Source organism: Amphiura filiformis, chromosome 7 (assembly GCF_039555335.1).
Source record: "Amphiura filiformis chromosome 7, Afil_fr2py, whole genome shotgun sequence".
NCBI lineage: Eukaryota > Metazoa > Echinodermata > Ophiuroidea > Amphilepidida > Amphiuridae > Amphiura > Amphiura filiformis.
Window position 1 is genome coordinate 45,710,155 of NC_092634.1, and position 20,118 is coordinate 45,730,272.

Genomic DNA, 20,118 nt, shown 5'->3' on the forward strand with positions numbered 1-20,118 from the left:
TGCGTGGTTGCTTTTGTAGGCGTCATGAGACTCAAAAACATGCGTCGCGTAGCTATCGCCACAAATCGCTGACCCAAATTTGCTTGCGCGATTCAGGAAAGAATACGCGAACGGACGGTAATGTTTGGAACATGCAGGAAAAGATTCTAAAACAATTCACTTTTTGCTTTGGGACCAAAGGAGATAGTCGCATTTTATTACATACGGAGAATTCAACTTGGTTTGACCATCGGATCGATAATTTTAGGTATGATCAGTTAATTTTTAATTAACCTAAACCCCTTGGTGGTAATTCCCACCAAGGTGGTCATTTTGCTATTTTTATAATGGCAAAATGGATTATTTTTATTTTTAACCGGTGATCGGATCGTCATCTCGTATTTTTGAAATTGTTTTGCTAATTAATAAGCAACTCTCATTTATTTTAATTAACTCAACTTTCGGCTTGATCGTCGCCGGGCGATTGGCTGTTTATGATGATCACAATTTTTAAGCTTCCATAAAATACGAGATGAAATGCCATCACCGGTAGTATTATTTTTTATGTCCCTTCCTAAGCTTAGATTTTGCATCCATGATATATTATTAATGTAAAATAGGTCTTTTAATGAACATGCATGCAATTAACATTGCCGTATTTTTGTGTTAGAAACTCCGTCAGATGACCTTCGGCCAAGTTTGTATTGCATGCATGCTTAAGGTGAAAGCACCTATATTTAATCACTTTAAGGTGATGATTCCCAAAAATTCTTAGTCTTAAAATTATATTCTAAAATGTGCACTTTGGATTCATTCCCATTTTGTAGGACTATGGATTCGCGTTTGGACTTTTATATTTTGGATTCCAACTTTGGATAAATTTAGATTCATTCCCAATTGGTAAATAGATTTCTGATTATCGGCATTAAAAAGTAGGCCTGGATTTTCGGCAAGAAATCACTTTTAATTTGCTGTAAAATTTAGTTCCAAATTTCTGTGAGTACAGAAATTTCTTTGTATATTTTAAACCCTTGGGATTTATGTAAAGGAGTAATTCTTGTATTTTATTGCCACTCTTCTCAGTCACAATTCAAGACTTTCTTAAACAAGAAATTCCCTTAAAAAGGGGCCTGGGTTGAAATCCTGATTAAATATTTATAGGCTCAACTTCTCCATTTATATTTTATGTCACACTCTGATAAATATTTGTATTACCATTTTTTAATATATACGCATTATAATATAACAAATCTACGACAATCAAACTTCAATTTGTATTTCAGTTGTCATTTTATTTTACCATTTCAAAGTCTCAGTCTGAATTATTGTTTATTAATATACGAAATGAATGATGATGATTTTGAGGTCGAAGTTTTCCGATCATTTCATTTACCGTTTCATACGTAAATGGTTGATTTTATATGAGATGATTTGAGATATTATGACTTCAACATCCAATCATCATCACGCATGGATGATCTTCCCTGTTCCCTATTTATAGGCCTTTCTTTCATGACGTCCTTATCATATTATTTGATCATTAGAAATATGTCCTTTTATTTGCTCTTCAGTTTAGATATTAAATAGTCCTTCACAGTTTTTATTCTCCATCTTCACATTATGATATGTGCAGCGCCCTCGTGAGGCTCGCGTCATCCTTGCAATACCAAAACTCAAAATTGTCTGAGTTTGTACAATTTTTTTCTGAAAAAATTGAGAAAAATTACAATATGACCCATCCATATACCAAAATTATGCATACCTAGAAAAAGGGGTCATTTTTATACCAAAAGGTCGATCACGCGACCCTCATTTGTGGCTCTTTCTGGTATGGTAATTTGTACTAAGTAGTAAGTACCACCCCGGGTTGGGTCTGGTTTCTATTGTTAGAACAAAAGAACTGCTGCTTCTTCCTTGGTGCTGGCAGTCAATAGGTGGTTGGGTTTTGAAGCCATCTCTTACTGTTCCTGAGAAATTATGATTTCTGTTAATTGTGGAAAACAGGTTGGGAAGGAAATGGGGTGGTGGTGGTGGGGGGGAGGTAAGAAGAGGAGAGGAAACTTAAAGTAAAGGAGAGGGAAGAAGAGAAAATGGAGGAGTGGAAAGAATAGAAGTCAGGAAGGAGATAGGAAATGAGAGGAGAAAGGATTGATTACAGGGAAGAGGAAGGGATGTTATATAATTATGAAACTCACCAAAATGGCAGCACATTTTATATGCTAACAAGAATAAGATATTTTACTTAAGGCAGCTGTGGCTGACTTGTAAGTTTACCTCTTATTTTGCCTGGTATATTACAGGAATGATACAAATTAAGGTCCTTAACAGTTTACTGTGAAATTCCCTGTAAGGTTGTCATACAGGCACATATTGTATACAGGTTATTGTAAGGAAACAGTACATGCTGAAACAGGTGGGACCAGGCAAAAATAACATATTTGGTGTTTAGATTGGGTAAACTAATTATGGTATTCTTCTTCAAGTGGTTAGAAAATAAGAAGTTTTGTTTGCAGATTGTTGTGCGGGTTGGATTGTGTGAATGTGATATGGTGTGTTTATTGGGAAATTTGTGTGTTTTCAAGATGTAGGTGGTGATAGGGGTGTGGGGGTGTGTGTGTGTGGGTGTGGGGGGTGTTGTATGGGGATTTACGGTGGGGTGTGTGGACAGGGTGCATTGTGTGTTGCATGTTTGTAATAGGCTCATGGTGCTGCATGAATCATGTTCTTTCACCTTTTAATTGTATGGCCCAATATGTGGTCCAAATCGGGTTTTTTTTTTTTCATCTTTAAGGGTTCGGATAATGATGTTTGCACCATATTTTTTGTGGGACCTGAGAGCACACCAGACACACCAAATTGCATTCTGAATATGAGGAATGTCTTTCTGATATATAAAATAATTTTGATTTAAACTTTTTTTTTGTTGATATTTAACAGTCCTCAAAGTAAATTTATTAAATATACTTAAGGGAGGTGTTATGAGCGAACCGTGGTTTGGATTCCAGAGGGAGTGTGCCTGTAAGAGGCACAGCCATCAGAAAATGAATAACTGAGATCGCGCGCCAAATAAACTTACTGCAGTAATTTTCCAAGTCTTTAAAAAATATAGACATAGGTGGGAATCGAACCCGGCACCTTCCGGTTCTGAATCAACAGATAGTATCACTAAGCCAACTTCCTATCTACAATAAAACCTGTGATATTAATTCTTGATAATGTTTCACGGATTCGAACAAGCGACACTGAGAACAGCAACGAAGAAACCACAATGCCTTAGACCACTCGGCCATAGAAGCACACAGTCTTCTCCATGTCAAAAATATATATTAACCTTTAACGTTGCGCAATATTGGCACGTGACACAGGCACATGTCTGTGGGTAAAGATACTGCATGATAGAAAGGTGTGCAAAGGATCTATCCCTGAAGTTAATGGTCATTGACATGTAACCAATTTTTTGTATACCAGCTACACTCAACCTATACAAAGAAGTATATTATGCGTTGACGCAATCATGAATGCGGAAGTATAAAACCATAGTCGCCACTGTGCACTTGTTTGAGTCCACAGGTATTCGGAAACAGCATTCAACCCCAAATTCAGAGAGTCGATTTTGGGTTGTTTCATGCAAATACAAACTAATTATATCATGAAAAACCCACCAAGAGGACTACGATACTTATTCAGAGCCAATCTATATTCTGTTATTTACAAAAGCCGACGGTCAAAGTAAAATTATAAAAGGAGCAAGACCAGATATCAACGTTAAATCACGGTAAGCCTAAAATCGCATCGAAAACGCAAAAATGCAGTCACAAAATTTATAATATTACTAAATCACCACAACGAATTGTAACGTAGGTATGCAGAAAAGAGTTGTATTAGCAATAACAAAGTATGTGCAAAAGATTTGTCTTTGGCATGTCGCTTTTTTGAAATATCGCTAAAAATATGAAATTTTGGAAAAACGCCCCAAAATTTAAAACAAACACGAACCTTCCAAAATAAATATATATTAGCACTCGGTGCCCAGTCACTACCTGTCGCTGTGATTTGGGGTAACTCGTTGCTTCCCTTCTCCAGATACCTGTACTTCAAGGTCGCTCATACCCCAGCCCTTAAAGGGAGGAAAAGCTGACCATCAATTGAAAATTTTGAACTTTCATATTGAACAATGTTGAAGATATATATTTTTTAGCACATTTTTGCAAAGATGTTCTCAACATACAGTGAAATGAGCACTATTTCATGTTCCAGGGGAAAAATGGAAGAAAAGGAGTTTTAAATTCAATTTTCATTTTCCAGATTGAGCTTATAAGAGTTTTATTTTAAATCACATAATTTTAAAGTTAGTACTACTCACCAGTGTAAAAATGATGAATTTTGATCTATTTTCATGATTTTAGCCATAAAAGTTAAAGACTGAGCCAGGAAAGAAATTTTAAATTGGTAATGGCAGTTCCAAGCCTTGTTAACATAAGATCCAAACCAGAACACATGCTTCTTCCATATTGTGGCAAGTACAACACCATTGGTAGAAAACCAACCAAAGATACTGATGATGTTACCATCTTGGCAAAGCCTTTGTTATAGGTGGTATTGTAGAGTTACCTCTATGGAATAGAGCAGGGAGGCGTGGTGGTCATGCCTCGGTGGTTATAATACTGACCCTTAACCAAGTTTAACTCAACACCCATCTTCAATGTCACAGATTGTTTTTTCATCATAGGTATTAAGTATTGGTCCAACATAAGTTTTGAAATTAAATCAATCATTGGATATCACATTTGCAGGTGGGATCCCTGTTTGATATTAGTGTCTTCTTTTCCATGCTTTCATTTTTTTTTCAGTTTGCTCACTTAGTGGTTTTTAGCATATATTAAATATTGAACAAAATATGATTTTCAAGTCTTGAAAATGTTTCTTTTAGTTGTTATGTGCACTGGCTCACATATTTTCATATAGGGCTCTTAGGCCAATGAGATATCATTTTTCACATTCACATATTTAAAGCTTATTCTTATATCTTATTAAGAGTCCGACTGAGGCTTGATTATATAGTTTTCTTCCTGTTTTTCTTTCTTTCTTTCTTTCTTTCTTTCTTTCTTTCTTTCTTTCTTTCTTTCTTTCTTTCTTTCTTTCTTGCTTGCTTGCTTGCTTGCTTGCTTGCTTGCTTGCTTGCTTGCTTGCTTTCTTTCTTTTTTCTTTCTTTCTTTCTTTCTTTCTTTCTTTCTTTCTTTCTTTCTTTCTTTCTTTCTTTCTTTCTTTCTTTCTTTCTTCCTTTCTCTTTCTTTCTTTTCTTTCTCTCTTATTTGTATTTATTTATTTATTTATTTATTTTTTATTTATAGCCTATATTTATTCAGATATTTATATGTTTATTCAGATATTGATTTATTTATTTATTCACTTAATTGATTTATTTATTCAGTTATTTCTTTACTCTGAAATCAAATAAGTTATCAGAAATTCAGTTTAAAAATCATGAACATATTTTTCCACAAAACATAATGACTCCACCATCATGATGTTATCAACACTTATTAATCGGGAGATGCGCTCTAAATCATGTAAGCTATTGTTTCCAAATTGTCATAATATTGCTCCTGGGATTAAGGCGTCTGTGATATCAATCCAGGCTAGTCAGCAAGTAGTATTAATGTTATAAAACATGGTGATAAAACACTTCCGGTGAGGCGCGTGGATATAAAACGTAATGTGTGTGTGTGATTTTGATGACTTAACCATACGATGTTCATGTTGTTTTAGTATAACATGGTGAAGTGTAGTAGTTAATTAGCATCAGAGGCCTAATTGGTATATATGCCCTCAAGCACTTTTAATAAATCCAAATATTTGGTAAAATTTTATAAAATTTGCAGTAATTTGTGGATTTTACTACACAGGCTTTTGTTGTGGATAAGCAGTTTACAACAGCTCGCCTTTTAATTTGATAAAATGCTGTTACAGAAATGACTTTTGTATGGCCAAAATTATTTGAAAGTTACAAGTAGAATGCCTCCAATCATAGATATTGAGGAATGAAGTAGGCTACTAACAGTAACATAAATATGAATGGGGCAGCTGTTCTTGAGAAACTTTTTTAAAATGTTGGCACAAATCTATATATCTTGTTTGACAGTTTATACAGCAACCCGGCTATTCCAGATATTATCCACACTACCATCAAAGCAAAGATGACACTGGGATTTCACCCTCCTTTTCCTCTCAATTTTGCATGAAATTCCCATCTTGAAAGGTGCATTGCATGGGAATTCCCATTATGAAAATGCCTCTTGATTGGGAATTCCCATCATTAAAATGTAGTATCCTACATGGTTTTATGAATTCGGGAAATCCTACATTAAATTTTTCTAACCATGTCATCTTTAGGGGTGTGGATGATATCTGGAATAGCCCAATGTAGGCCTATGTGCATGTGCTAAAACCATTCATATTCCTCAGATTTGGGGTGGGGTTGTTGGTATTCTAACATTCTTTGTTGTTAGGGAATAGGGTTGTAGTTGATTTAAGCTTTAATGTGGTTGAGTAGAAGTGGGACTATAAATCTGTCAGTACATAGATTTTAAACATGATTTTATTGTTTTAAAATGCTTGTATGAAAGGATCATAAATAGTATGTTTATGGTGTATAATGTTCATAGCAATAATTGTGAGTCATTGTGTTTGACAGTAAGTGTTATTTTGATTTATTTGTTGCATGTAGTAAAAGTGTCAGCTTTTATGAAATATATTTTTTGTGGAAAAAAGAGAATGAAATTGGGCCTTACTATCCTTGAGTGATCCAGTCACAATCAGTGCATCTGCAGTAAGTGATGCACCACAAAGTGATTGTGCCCTACATGTATATAAATAAAATGATATTATACCACTTCTGATGCAGTGGTGTATCAGACACAGACGCTTGTCTTAAGGAAGCTAAACGGACTATAGCATTTGGCTTTCCCATTTACCAAAAAGCAAGAATTAAAATGAAGAGATAAATAAATGATTTAAAAACAATTCATGTATTTTAACCTTAATTTTAACCTTAAGGCCTTTTATAAGTTTTTCAGTCACAGGTTTTAGTGTCTGTAGTTTTAAGGACCTCAGACCAGTGCTGATGCACATTATTTGCTATTGCTACCTCATCAAAAGTCAAGACTTTTATATAAAGTTGTAATAAAAAATATTGGTGATGGTTAAGGTGGAAAATAATCATTGATTGGTAAGAGAGAGGGCCATGTAGCCAAGGGGTTGTGGAGTTGCAATGCACCCCATCCACCAAATCCCAGGGAACTTTTTTATGAGACAGTACTGATTTTTTTCTCGAAAAAAATCTACATTTTGGAAATCACGTTCCCCAATATAATAAATCCTTGCTACGGACCTAGTGAAAAATTGTTATCATTTATTGGGTTTGTTGGTGTCCAATATTAAAAAAATATAAACAGGGTGTTGATAGTTTTTTGTGTTTTTTTTAATTACCTCAGGGAGACGCACTGTGCAGAGAATGTTTCTACAATGTGTTTGAAGCAGAGGTCCACCATACCATCTGTGAAGCTAACCTCTTCACACCAGGAGAGACAGTGGCAATAGGGGCATCTGGGGGAAAGGGTAAGTGTTACTTTGAGTCTTGATGCAGAGATTGTTTCTACAAGGTGTTTGAAGCAGAGGTCCATCATACCATCTGTGAAGCTACCCTCTTCACAGCAGGAGAGACAGTGGCAATATGGGCATCTGGGGGCAAGGGTAAGTGTTACTTTGAGTCTTGATGCAGAGATTGTTTCTACAAGGTGTTTGAAGCAGAGGTCCACCATACCATCTGTGAAGCTAACCTCTTCACACCAGGAGAGACAGTGGCAATAGGGGCATCTGGGGGCAAGGGTAAGTGTTACTTTGAGTCTTGATGCAGAGATTGTTTCTACAAGGTGTTTGAAGTAGAGGTTCATCATACCATCTGTGAAGCTACCCTCTTCACAGCAGGAGAGACAGTGGCAATAGGGGCATCTGGGGGCAAGGGTAAGTGTTACTTTGAGTCTTGATGCAGAGATTGTTTCTACAGGGTGTTTGAAGCAGAGGTCCATCATACCATCTGTGAAGCTAACCTCTTCACACCAGGAGAGACGGTGGCAATAGGGGCATCTGGGGGAAAAGGTAAGTGTTACTTTGAATCTTGATGCAGAGATTGTTTCTACAAGGTGTTTGAAGCAGAGGTCCACCATACCATCTGTGAAGCTAACCTCTTCACACCAGGAGAGACAGTGGCAATAGGGGCATCTGGATGAAAGGGTAAGTGTTACTTTGAGTCTTGATGCAGAGATTGTTTCTACAAGGTGTTTGAAGCAGAGGTCCATCATACCATCTGTGAAGCTACCCTCTTCACAGCAAGAGAGACCGTGGCACTAGGGGCATCTGGGGGAAAAGGTAAGTGTTACTTTGAGTCTTGATGCAGAGATTGTTTCTACAAGGTGTTTGAAGCAGAGACCCACCATACCATCTGTGAAGCTAACCTCTTCACACCAGGAGAGACAGTGGCAATAGGGGCACCTGGGGGGAAAGGTAAGTATTACTTTGAGTCTTGATGCAGAGATTGTTTCTACAAGGTGTTGAAGCAGTAGTCCATCATACCATCTGTGAAATCTCTTCACACCAGGAAAGATAGTGGCAATAGGGGCATCTGGGGGAAAGGAAAGTATTACTTTGAGTCTTGATGCAGAGATTGTTTCTACAAGGTGTTTGAAGCAGTGGTCCATCATACCATCTGTGAAGCTAACCTCTTCACACCAGGAGAGACAGTGGCAATAGGGGCATCTGGGGGCAAGGGTAAGTGTTACTTTGAGTCTTGATGCAGAGATTGTTGTACCAATCTTTGCACACTATGGAAAATAAAAGTTGGGTAAATTAAAAATAGACTAAAAATCATGCTGACTGGTCATTATGAAACCTGATTAGGAGGTGCATGTTTGAAACTAGTATGGCTTTTACTAATTGTCATGCATTGAGCTTGTTAGTACCCACTCCCACATAACACATAAAACGAAATATGCCTCAAAAAGTTACAGGCCAGCCGGGCTTGACCTTAAAAAGTTACCGGCCAGCCGGGCCGGCAACTAGATGCCAGTCAGAAAAGTTACCGGCCAGGCCAAAAAGTTAAAAGGCCGAACGCTGCATAAAACTTCACTTGTATATTTGGATGAATTCAATTTATTATGTGTTCATGCAAAACAAAACATTTTCTCCCAAAAGATGGTGCTGTTTTATTGAGAAAAACAGGTGCTTAGTATCGTCCTAATTTATTCTTTCCCTATAGTCAGCCAAGGAAGAAACTTTTTCATCCTTGAAAAGGATTTGAACCTAGTCTTTTCTGTGAGATATAAATTGATATAACTTTTATTTTTCTGATACCACAAGAATAATAGTTTACTCTCAAGCTTTTTTAATTCAGGCTGCCAAGAGAGAACCACAGAGCTTTCATCATTTTATGCTCCTTGGCACAGCGCCCTCCAAAAGTGACTTGTTTGTACTTTTGTGTAACATTTTGTTAGCAAAATATGAGGGCAGTATTTCATAGTACAGCATGTCAGTAAGTTTTCCCCACTCAATCTTGTGACTTTTTGTTCCTTACAAATTCAACTGATTGAGGGCACTAAACTATAATTGTGTGTTGCATTTACCATGTTTACTGCGTGCTTTGATGTTTACAATGGGTTATTTTGTTTAGAAATATTTTGAAAACACATTTTCTTCAAATATTGTCGTAAGATTCCACCTTATAAATGGAAATGGAAATCATATCTCTAAGGCCAAGAAATGCAGGCCTTGCCGTCTAGATTTTAAAGGGGAGTGGTTAATCACTCGCTAGCATGGTGCTAGGCGAGTGGTTGAATTTTCACATTACACTTATTGGGGTATAATCAAGTAGAGCTTCGGTTTTAAAATGGTATTCACGTTCAAATGCGCGCGAAGCGCACTAAAATTTGTACCTTTCTTCACGTTGAGGGGTACAAAATCGATTAAATACTGAATTTGCTGATTCGCTGGCTGATTTTGTGAGATTCGCAGCGAGTGATATTTAGTGTCCATGGCGAGTGGAAAATCGCTCACTAGAAATTGAGTTTGGGCGAGCGGTGGCGAGCGAGAGCGATCGCTCGCCTCAAACGGCAAGGCCTGGAAATGGATGCTATATTGTCTTCAATAAACCAGTCACTTGTATAAAAAGAAAGTCATTTAATATGTTCAGCAACATTGACATTTATTTTCATCATTTTGGAGGAATAATCTAGTGTCCTTGAACAGTGTCACCATATTCATTCCAATAAGCGCCCATGTCCCAATAAGCGCCCACCCAGGGTATTTTCAATTTGCTAAAGGGTACCATTAATGTAGAAGTGACAGATACATGTTGATAAAGTTCAAAAGCTGGAGGACTACAAGTTTTGTGTAAACTTGCAATACATTTTCTGCATCAGAAAAGCTACTAGAACGCGTCGGGACCCTTTTATAACATACATGAATTTGTCTCTAATAAACGCCCCTTATGAAAACCAGGTAAAAAATAAGCGCCCACCCAAAATGACTTTGTTTAGCACCCTGGGCGCTTATTGGAATGAATACGGTATATCAAGTTCTTTGAACAGTGTTATGTCAAGTTCTACCAACAGCATTAAAACATTAATTTACCAATTTCTATAATATAACACATTGTTAAATGTATTAAAATGTAGTTTTTTTCAAATTTAACGAAAAGTTTAATAAGTAACACAGTAGTATAAATTCCCAACAAATAAAAATTTGTCTCAGTAACAGATATATGTTAAATTACATTGCAGATTCTACAGTTTTAGCATATGTGATGAAATTATTAAATGAAAGATACAACTATGGACTCAACTTAGTGCTACTGTCTGTTGATGAAGGCATTACAGGGTATAGGGATGACTCTCTAGAGGTAAGCACATGAAGATGTAATACTTCCGTAAAAACTTGATAGTTAGCATATGTGCTTACTATCGAGCGCTTTTAAAACATGCAAACATGAAGAGCCCTATCCACAAAAGTGTGAAGGGTTTTGAGCAAATCATCGATACACATAGTTATATACGAACAAGTAAACCCGCAAATGTGTGTCTCAACCCGAATAGCTCAGTTGGTAAAGCGCCGTACTTTGGTACAATTTCATGTTTTCAAAAGCGCTCGATAGTCAGCACATATGCTAACTATCGAGTTTTTACGGTATGCAATACAGTAGATTCCAATCTAATGCAAAACATGGTAACATAATGCACTGCTGAAGGGGGGAGCACATCATCAAGTCTTTTGGTGTGGATACTCCCGCAGAACTAGAAATGGTTAATATTTATGAGCCGATGGAGTATCAGTAAAAGGGGCTCTTTCTGAACTGTGAACTGTCAAAATCAAATGCCTGGAAAAATAGTTAAACCAGAGCAATGAACTGAAATGATCCAAATTAAGGGTCTTGCAGCGCTCTGTTTTGGTAACATTGGGCTATTCTATTTAAAATCCACACTACCCCTGTGGAAGATTTAGCTAAAGTCTTCCATAGAGGGAGTTTTGAACAGACAATCGGGGAACTTCCATGAAATACTCATTCCAGTTATGGAAGATAGAGGTAAAGCCATAATACAGAGGGAGTATGGGTGTCAAAATGATAAACTCTGACCAATTACATTTGAAAAACATACTCCCCCTGTTGAAGATATTTCCAAAATCTTCCACAGGGGGAGTGTGGATTTCAACTGGAATAGCCTGTTTAGGAGTCATTCGGAGCTGCACTGTCAAAAACAAAACCCTGTATGGTCTCCTACTATCAATGCACATGTATCAGAGACCTTTCTTTCCACTCTTCCGAGTTTCTATATGCGGTCGTACTGTAGTTGTTGTTATTTTGTACTGCACAAAAGCATAGAGTAACCATGCACACACGCCAATAATACCCGGTAGCAAGATATGAAAAATAGACCCCGAACCTGGTGAAGCAAACATTGCCATGACTGATGATAGGGAGCCATTGTTGGGAGCAGGTTTGATTCCCAAGATGTAACACATCATTGGGTAGTACTCTACAGCGGTGAATGTTTTGGCATGGTAACCCTTCTTGAAGGCTGGTCCATGAGCTACAAAAAGTGTCTGCATAGATTGTAGGCTGTTGTCGTATCCATGGTTACCCTTGTACCCTGCAAATTTGAGGAAGAAAAATGTGAAAAAGTAAAAGTATGTGGAAGTTATTTTTATTTACCAGGAGAAAGTGTAAAATGATTATACAAAATAGTAAAGTAGAGACAGAGGCAAGCATTGCTTTTTAAAATTATGAGACATGTTTCCACAAAATGAGAGAAAAGTTGCTAATTTTTATTTCGAGTTATGTCCAGATTCATGATCTCTGGATTATTTAGCTTTAAAATGAACTTATATAACTTGTCAGGGTTGCTCCCTCACTTGATCTTCAAAACTCAGTATTTCAATTAAGAATTTTTTTGTTTTCTGTTGTTTTCTGACATGTACAATAACTATATCTCCTTTTCTTCCCTGGCAACTTTCTGCTCATGTTGTGAGAACAGGTCTCATATCGTCATTAATGGTGCAAGGTTTTAGTTTTTTAGATAGGAGTGCAGGGAAAGAGAAAATAAGATCATGGAAAGATGATAACTTTTGTTTTTGTTTAAATTCAATGGGAGAGGGAGGAAAGTGGCAGTAACATTCAAACTAACAATTATAATTGTCCTCTTGCCTCCTGGTGTTCAGTTTAGATTTTGAAAAATAAAATCACCAGCACCAAGGCAGTGTTGGGAAAGTGAAATAGTCCCAATGTCCTTCGTAAATAAGCAGCAACTATTCTGTAACCTGCCACATCAATATATCATATTATATGCTCTACCTGGACACTAAAAAAGACTCTGGTCAACAATATTAACATCCTTTATTATGTACTCTGTATTAGCTTCTCACCCTATACGTGAAGATGAATTTGTGCAAATAAAGGTAAAGTCATCAAATAATGGTATACTTACATGAGGTCTCATTGCCAACCATTATATGCCAGTGTTCATCAGCAATGGCAATGATAGGTGGGATGCGACGATGGTGCTTATAGTGGAATCGCTCAGGAATGTCAGCCTTCTTGTAAACTGTCATATGAGGGTGTGTATTCACCAAACGTTGATAGATGGTCTCTATGTTATTATCTGAAATGCAATTTATTTCATAGTGAGAAATTGAAGAATGGAAAATTTAGTATTATTTATAATTGTTGATTTGGTAGACCAGTAGTTAACTTTAGATGGAAGTTCAGTTTTGGGGAGACCTACATTTACTAAGGGCTCATATTGAAATTCCCTAACACAGGAAGGTGTGCGACATCCTACAGCTTTCCTATGCTAGCCTTCTTTTGTTAAAATCATGTGTGATTATAACACTGCAATTAACCACTTAAATTAGGAATGCGCTTTCCTGGGTTGTGCGATGAGCCATAGTCAGTTTGTTTTCTTCCCATTCGTCATGGACCACTTTACAATGAATCGGTATGTACTAGAGTATCTTGGTAACTTAGCAACTTGGCACTCTCGCTGAAGTTTATCAGCGGCCAATTATATTAAATTTTGAATAAAGAAGTTGACCTGATATAAGTTTCCATAATTTCTCTATCTAATTAAAACCATCTAATTGGTTTTCGTCTATTTAATCTACCAAAAAACGTTTCAAAACGTAAAAAGCGGCCAAAGTTTAAAAAATCTTTCCTGTGTGGCTTTTCACCCTTTTTTAAACTTGGTCCCATTTAGTAAAGTAGTATTAACATGAAGAATGAGTCCTAATTTTTACATGCAGTTCAATGTACTCTTATAGGTTTAAGACTGTTCGAAAGCGGTGCAATATGACGTAGGCTACCGTATGTATTATCAAAAACATTTCAAGGTTTATGTTTTATTATATTATGTGATCATAAAGAGTAGTAGAGTATTATATATACTTAGCAAATTGACTGTGTGTCAACCTGCTACATATAGGCCCTACATCTGTACATAAGGCGCAGAATCGCACATGACGATGAAGAATTTAACAAAGTGAGTATTTGCTACAAAATACATTATAACGTCTATACGGAAAAAACATTAATTCATTTGCTCTACAAAATAAACATTGACAACTAAGAAAACCAACAAGTAGCCTATAGATGACTTCGTATGGGTCTTTAAAAACTTTCATAAATGGGACCAAGTTTAAAAAAGGGTGAAAAGCCACACAGGAAAGATTTTTTAAACTGTGGACCCCTTTTTACGTTTTGAAACGTTTTTTGGTAGATATTATATTGCGCGCTAAGTGGTTCTTTGTAGCCATGCGAGGTGAACTAGTTGGATATCCATATTTCATGGTTAATGGTGCTTTGTAGCCCTGCTTGGGGGCAAACTAGTTGGATATCCATATTTCGGGGTGAGTGGTTTTTGAAGCTCCGAGGGCAAACTAGTTGGATATCCATATTTCATGTTAGCGGTTCTTTGTAACCCTGCGGGCAAACTAGTTGGATATCCATATTTCGCGGTTAGCGGTTCTTTGTAACCCTGCGGGCAAACTAGTTGGATATCCATATTTAGCGGTTTGTGGTTCTAGTGGTTTTAACGACCGTAACCACCCCAGTCAGCTGCATACCGCATCCAGCTATTTTAATTATCAAAATACTAGTTTTTTAATGCTATGGGGTAACAGAATTATTAAAAAAAATAATAGCTGAACCCAATAGTTCAGCCAAGGACTGGAAACGACATGTTGATGACTTTATATAGAGTGTATTCAATAAACCCAAGGCGGAATGAGAGTTGCTAAGTAACCGCTATCCGAACCATAAACACACATGTATGATCAGACAACGAGTATTCAATTTCCTCATAGCATCCCACGTTGTACACACGTCAGTCGAATTTGGCGGTGTTGGTTTGTTAGCCCTCCAAGTTATAACATCGTTCACTTTGTGTTGAACATTGTAGAGGTCAATGGGATAGCTTCTTTATGGGGCACTTCTCCATCGGTTTCAGGGCGCAGTTCATTGAACTCAGCGGGATTCTATTGCAAGTGCTTTTATATTATTACAAAACGGATCGTGGTTATTGCCTTGACAAATCTAATACATAATTCATACCAGGGATTAATAAATCCAGGGTGCGGACATTTCATTGGTGCGCAAACCACCGGGATTCGATACAAGTTTGCGTTGTAAATGAATGCGTGAATAAGAGTGTCATCCCTTGGCGCGATATTTGATTTCTGAAAATACTCAAGTTGCCGTTCAAAATGCCTAAAAATCATCAAGATATTGCAATACTGTCTAAAGTGATGTAAAATTGTGGCAAATTTGTATGATTTATCACACATAATTTCTGCGTAGCGTGGAGAATCATTTACATAGGATTTTGGAGAAAAAAGGTGATAATTTTAGGGAAATATAGAATGGCGGAAGAAACAATTAAAACATTTTCCTGGAATGTGTAGACCATACTCTTTCTGTTCCTATTGATTTGGATACTGAAATAATTCTTAAAATGAAGCTGTTGGGTGATTTATGTTGGCGTTTCTAGAGTGTGTCATTATTGGCAAACATCTAGGGATATTGTTGAGAGGGCGCTCGATTCACGAGATTTCTTTTGCAAGAACGCCAAAATAGCACGAATTTTGTTGGTTTGCGACTGAAGAGTGTCCGCACTATAGATTTCTGCCATGCAAATTAGCTAGTGTCAGTGGGTAAGAAAGTGCCATCTTTTGAATCGTTAAGACAAGCCACGTAATCTTATGTAAAACTCTGCTGGGTGTTTCGATCATGTATTATGCGTGTTTGGTCAAGTGAGGGTAATTTGTAAAGCATCAACTTGTGAACAAGTCATATGGGTTGGGTATAATAGATTTCTATGTATACAATTAAGTCTGATATATTTTCGATGGAATATATATTTTCACTTGAAAAGTTAGTAGTTTTCCTAATTGCAATTTCTGAATATTATATAAAAGGTGAGAATAAGACTATAAATGTAAGAGTATGGGATAATTTTGATTGTTAATAAATGCTAAACGCATGGCGGTAGACATCAGCAATATCAGGGATTGCCGCGATTCTTGCAGTAGCTTTTATGAATAGAATACAATAGTGGATACAATAGCGGCTACAATAGCGGAACAATAGAGCTCTCTTACGGGCAAATAAACCTTGTCGCGTTTTGCTAAATTTCACTTCTTCTTTTTCATGAACTAACCGTTCTTTTTTTAAACTTGTGGCAAAACTTCGACCGAAGTTTTTAATTCTAAAGTGATTTAGAAGAAAAATATTCCACTTGTTTAAAAAATATCACAAGGATTATCGGCATGGCTTTGGAATGAAGTTGCTATTTCAACAGCCTCAAAAATTAATCTATAGAGGGCAGTGTGATAGGTTTATGTATGGTGTCATTGGGTATGGTTTCTGGTTGCCAATTCAAATGGAAATTTATAATTATTACAAATTGGATGAAAAGCTGTTTGTATCTTTACAAAAAAGCAACAACACAATGTTGCGATTTGATTAAATGGCCCATTCATGTCAACTCAGGGATGTGCACAGCAGCACCTCTTCAATTTTTTCTTTTTCTGTGTGGTGGTAGATATTGATGAAAAGTAAAATCCGAAATTTGAGCTTCATACTCCATTTATTTTTAGTTTTCCCGTGGCATCAATTTGAAATTTAGAGAGTCAGCCTCGATGGCCATCAACAACTTGAAAATAACTCCTTTACTTTAAAAATATAGTAAATAATGTCATTATACATGCGATGTTGGAGGTCAAAATGTATAAAGGGAACTCTATGGAGAATGCAAACCTTACTGATGTGTTGAAGCCATCGAGTCCCAAAGCCAATATCTCTCAGAAATGTTGTCCAAGGACATATCTTCAACATACCTGAAGTTGATGGTGGGGCAAAATGTCTGACATTGGTTTTCAGGGGGTCAAAATGTACAAAAATGTACAATTGGGGTTTTGTATGGGTAATATCTCAGCTAAAAGTATTCTAATAGGCTCAATATTGGATAAGAGTAATGTCCTACCAAAGGGCTCTGACTGGCAAAAAAATGGACCAAAAAATTATTTTTACTTTTGGAGTTTTGACCCCCCAAAGTTGGTCCTGGATGGACGAAGTTGCATTTTGAGGGCCCTATATCTTTTAAAGTGAAGGAGTTACAAGTTTTCTGATGCCAGATTTGAATTCTACACAAATAAGTACCCCAGAATACATACTTTTCAAAGTTGTAAATGGTTCCCTTTATACATTTATGGACCTCCAACGTTGTCTTCGCTATGCACATTTTTACGCTGACCCCTAAATTTCAAATTGATGCCACGGGAAAAACGAAATGGAGTATGAAGCTCAAATTTTCAGAATTTTACTTTCTCATCAATATCTACCACCACACAGAAAAGGAAAAAAATTGAAGAGGTGCTGCGGTGCACATCCCTGGAGTTGACATGGAATGGGTCAAATGAGGTAATAAAAGTAACTTTATTATAATGAACTCCCCTGTTTGTTTCCATCAAAAGAGGACTGATGCATATACACCAGGGGGGATCGGAGACATTCACAATCATTCAACAATAAATTTATCTTTTCTCCCTTTCCATTAACTCAAAACTTCAGTATCAAATTTTGCATTCTCTACTGTTTACCTGAAAAAACCTAGTGTTCGGTATTACACTATTTTCCCCCGAATTAAGGTGTTTAGTGGTCAAAAAAAGAAGATACACAGGGCAATTCAGGTACATTTGTGTCCGGTAGATGGAGCTGGCTGGTCCTGGGCATTGTGAGGCAATATTTGTGTTCCCTTTTTAGGGTAAATAATGGGCGATTCCAGTTGAAATCCATACACCCCCTATGGAAGACATGACATTAATCTCACACACAGGGGGTGTAGATTTCAAATGGGAGTCACCCATTCAGGTAAACCCATTTGAAATACACACTCCCTGTATGGAAGATTAAGGTTGTGTCTTCCATAGGGGGGTGTGTGGATTTCAACTGGAAAAGCCTAATTTAGTGTTTTAATGCCCCCATTTCCTCCTGGTGTAAATCAATTTGTCCCTGATACTTACCATCATATGGCCAGATTCCATAGACAGGATTATTATCAATAAACCTGCACAGATCGGGATTAATGTAATCCCCTAATCTGACGATGTTATCATTTGATACCGACGTCATTCCGTGATCTGATGCCACAATAATGTTGATGTCATTAAGGGTTCCAATCTTGTTCAATTTTGTGATCAAATACCCCATGGTTCGATCACTTTCTTGAATCGCTGGTATCATTTCAACAGATTCAGGACCGTGTAGATGCCCCGCATGTTCCACCGTTGCAAAATATAAAACGCCTAGGTTGATCGAGTTGTTTGCGAAGAGAGGAATGATAAGATCAATAACCTCATGATTGGATAAATTACCGTTATATTTTGGCAAGCGATAGGTTGGTTTATGTCCACCTATCGGTATGTCCATTCCTGGAAATTGAAAAACACCACTTTGAAATCCTTGCTTCTGATTGGTCACCCATATCGGTTCGCCACCGTCCCACCAGATGGCGTCTTTTACCTGACTCTTTATAGACCACTGAACATTTAATTCCGGATCGTACATATCGTTTCCGACAAATCCATGAGATTCTTGATATAAACCGGTAACTAGGGTGTAATGCACAGGAAATGTTTTGGTTATAAACGAGCTGGTGACGTGATCTGAGGTAACGCCATTTGCGATTAGCCAATCAAAATTAGGCGTATCAGTACGTGTGAGGTAGTCCCATCTAAAACCATCAAATGATATGAATAGCACCTTGCCAGGATGAAATGGATGTACGCCATCATCGGCAGGTGCAGAGGTTGCCATAGAAACTAGTATTGCACTGAAAATGACAATAAACATGGTGGATACTGTGTTGGTTCATTGGTTACGACGATTATCAGCTTTTTATTTGTGCATGGTGATACTGAATGAAATATCTGCTCATTGTTCAAGTTTGCACTGTCAAAACATATTGCTTTGGTATATGGTTTGATGTTCCAACCAAGCTACTAGTTGTATAAAGTTAAATATCTTACCAATACCATAAGACAAATAATTCCTAGCAGCCGTTTTTGCGAATCAATTTGATTTGGGAATATCAAGTTCCCATTCTGAGACCTTATTATCAAATTGTCAGATTTGTCTATTTGGACCCTGAGGCTGTGCGAAATTCACTGGGAAGAGTAGAACAACGATTATCAGCTTTTTATTTGTGCATGGTGATATTTAATAAAATATCCGTCCATTGTTCAAGTTTGCACTGTCAAAACATATTGCTTTGGAAGAGTAGAACATGGAATTGTAACCCTTGTGAAATTCGCTGAACACAGTATCCAGTAACATGGTGAAGACTCATTTAGTTCAATACCACAATCATTCATAGGTGGTGTTTGAAGCCAGTGTGTAGATACAATTTAATTATTCAAAATATGATTCCATTCTTACTGTGCTGTAGGTATCTTTGATAAAAAGTCTGGCATCTTTGTGGTTTACTAACTAAAGTGGAGAACAGGTTATTGGCGAGTTAAAAAATAGGCGAGTTAGAAAAAGGCGAGTTAAAATGGCGAGTTACCCCCTGCAGTGTTTTCCCGAAAGTCCATGTGGCGAAGTTAAAATGGCGAGTTACCCCCTGCAGTGTTTTCCGGAAAGTCCACGCGGCGAAGTTGTGAATTTCCGGAAAGTCCACGAGGCGAGTTGTGAATTTCCGAAAAGTCCACGAGGCGAAGTTGAATTTCGGAAAGTCCACGCGGCGAGTTGTGAATTTCCGGAAAGTCCACATGGCGAGTTGTGAATTTCCGGAAAGTCCATGTGGCGAAGTTGCGAATTTCGGAAAGTCCATGTGGCGAGTTGTGAAAAATGCAGTTTTGGTCAAAATTCAAAAATGATTATTTAAAAAATTGATACCATTAATGTATTCTTTGACTCATGTCCGCTCCATATTATACTTTATCATATAAATAGATATCAGCCTTGATTTTAAATACTGCAATCAATAGTTATTACAAATACCATTAATACTGTACAAATTTGCCTAGGCATTATGTGTTTTG

General features: G+C 37.0%; 2 protein-coding genes across 2 annotated transcripts in view; one reads left to right on the plus strand and one right to left on the minus strand.

The window, feature by feature from the left end:
* Nucleotides 1–20,118, plus strand: part of LOC140157239 (cytoplasmic tRNA 2-thiolation protein 1-like) — a 173,634-nt gene that overhangs the window by 107,656 nt on the left and 45,860 nt on the right. Inside the window, exons 2-3 of the mRNA XM_072180360.1 lie at nt 7,473–7,596; nt 10,812–10,930. Coding sequence (XP_072036461.1) covers nt 7,473–7,596; nt 10,812–10,930 — 243 coding nt within the window. The remainder of the gene's footprint in view (nt 1–7,472; nt 7,597–10,811; nt 10,931–20,118) is intronic.
* Nucleotides 11,645–19,169, minus strand: LOC140157236 (ectonucleotide pyrophosphatase/phosphodiesterase family member 5-like). The gene is made up of 3 exons (XM_072180359.1): nt 18,100–19,169; nt 13,011–13,184; nt 11,645–12,176 (listed from the first exon to the last, which is right to left on the minus strand). Exons 1-3 carry the CDS (start codon nt 18,926–18,928, stop codon nt 11,824–11,826), a joined length of 1,356 nt encoding a protein of 451 aa, XP_072036460.1. The 5' UTR covers nt 18,929–19,169; the 3' UTR covers nt 11,645–11,823.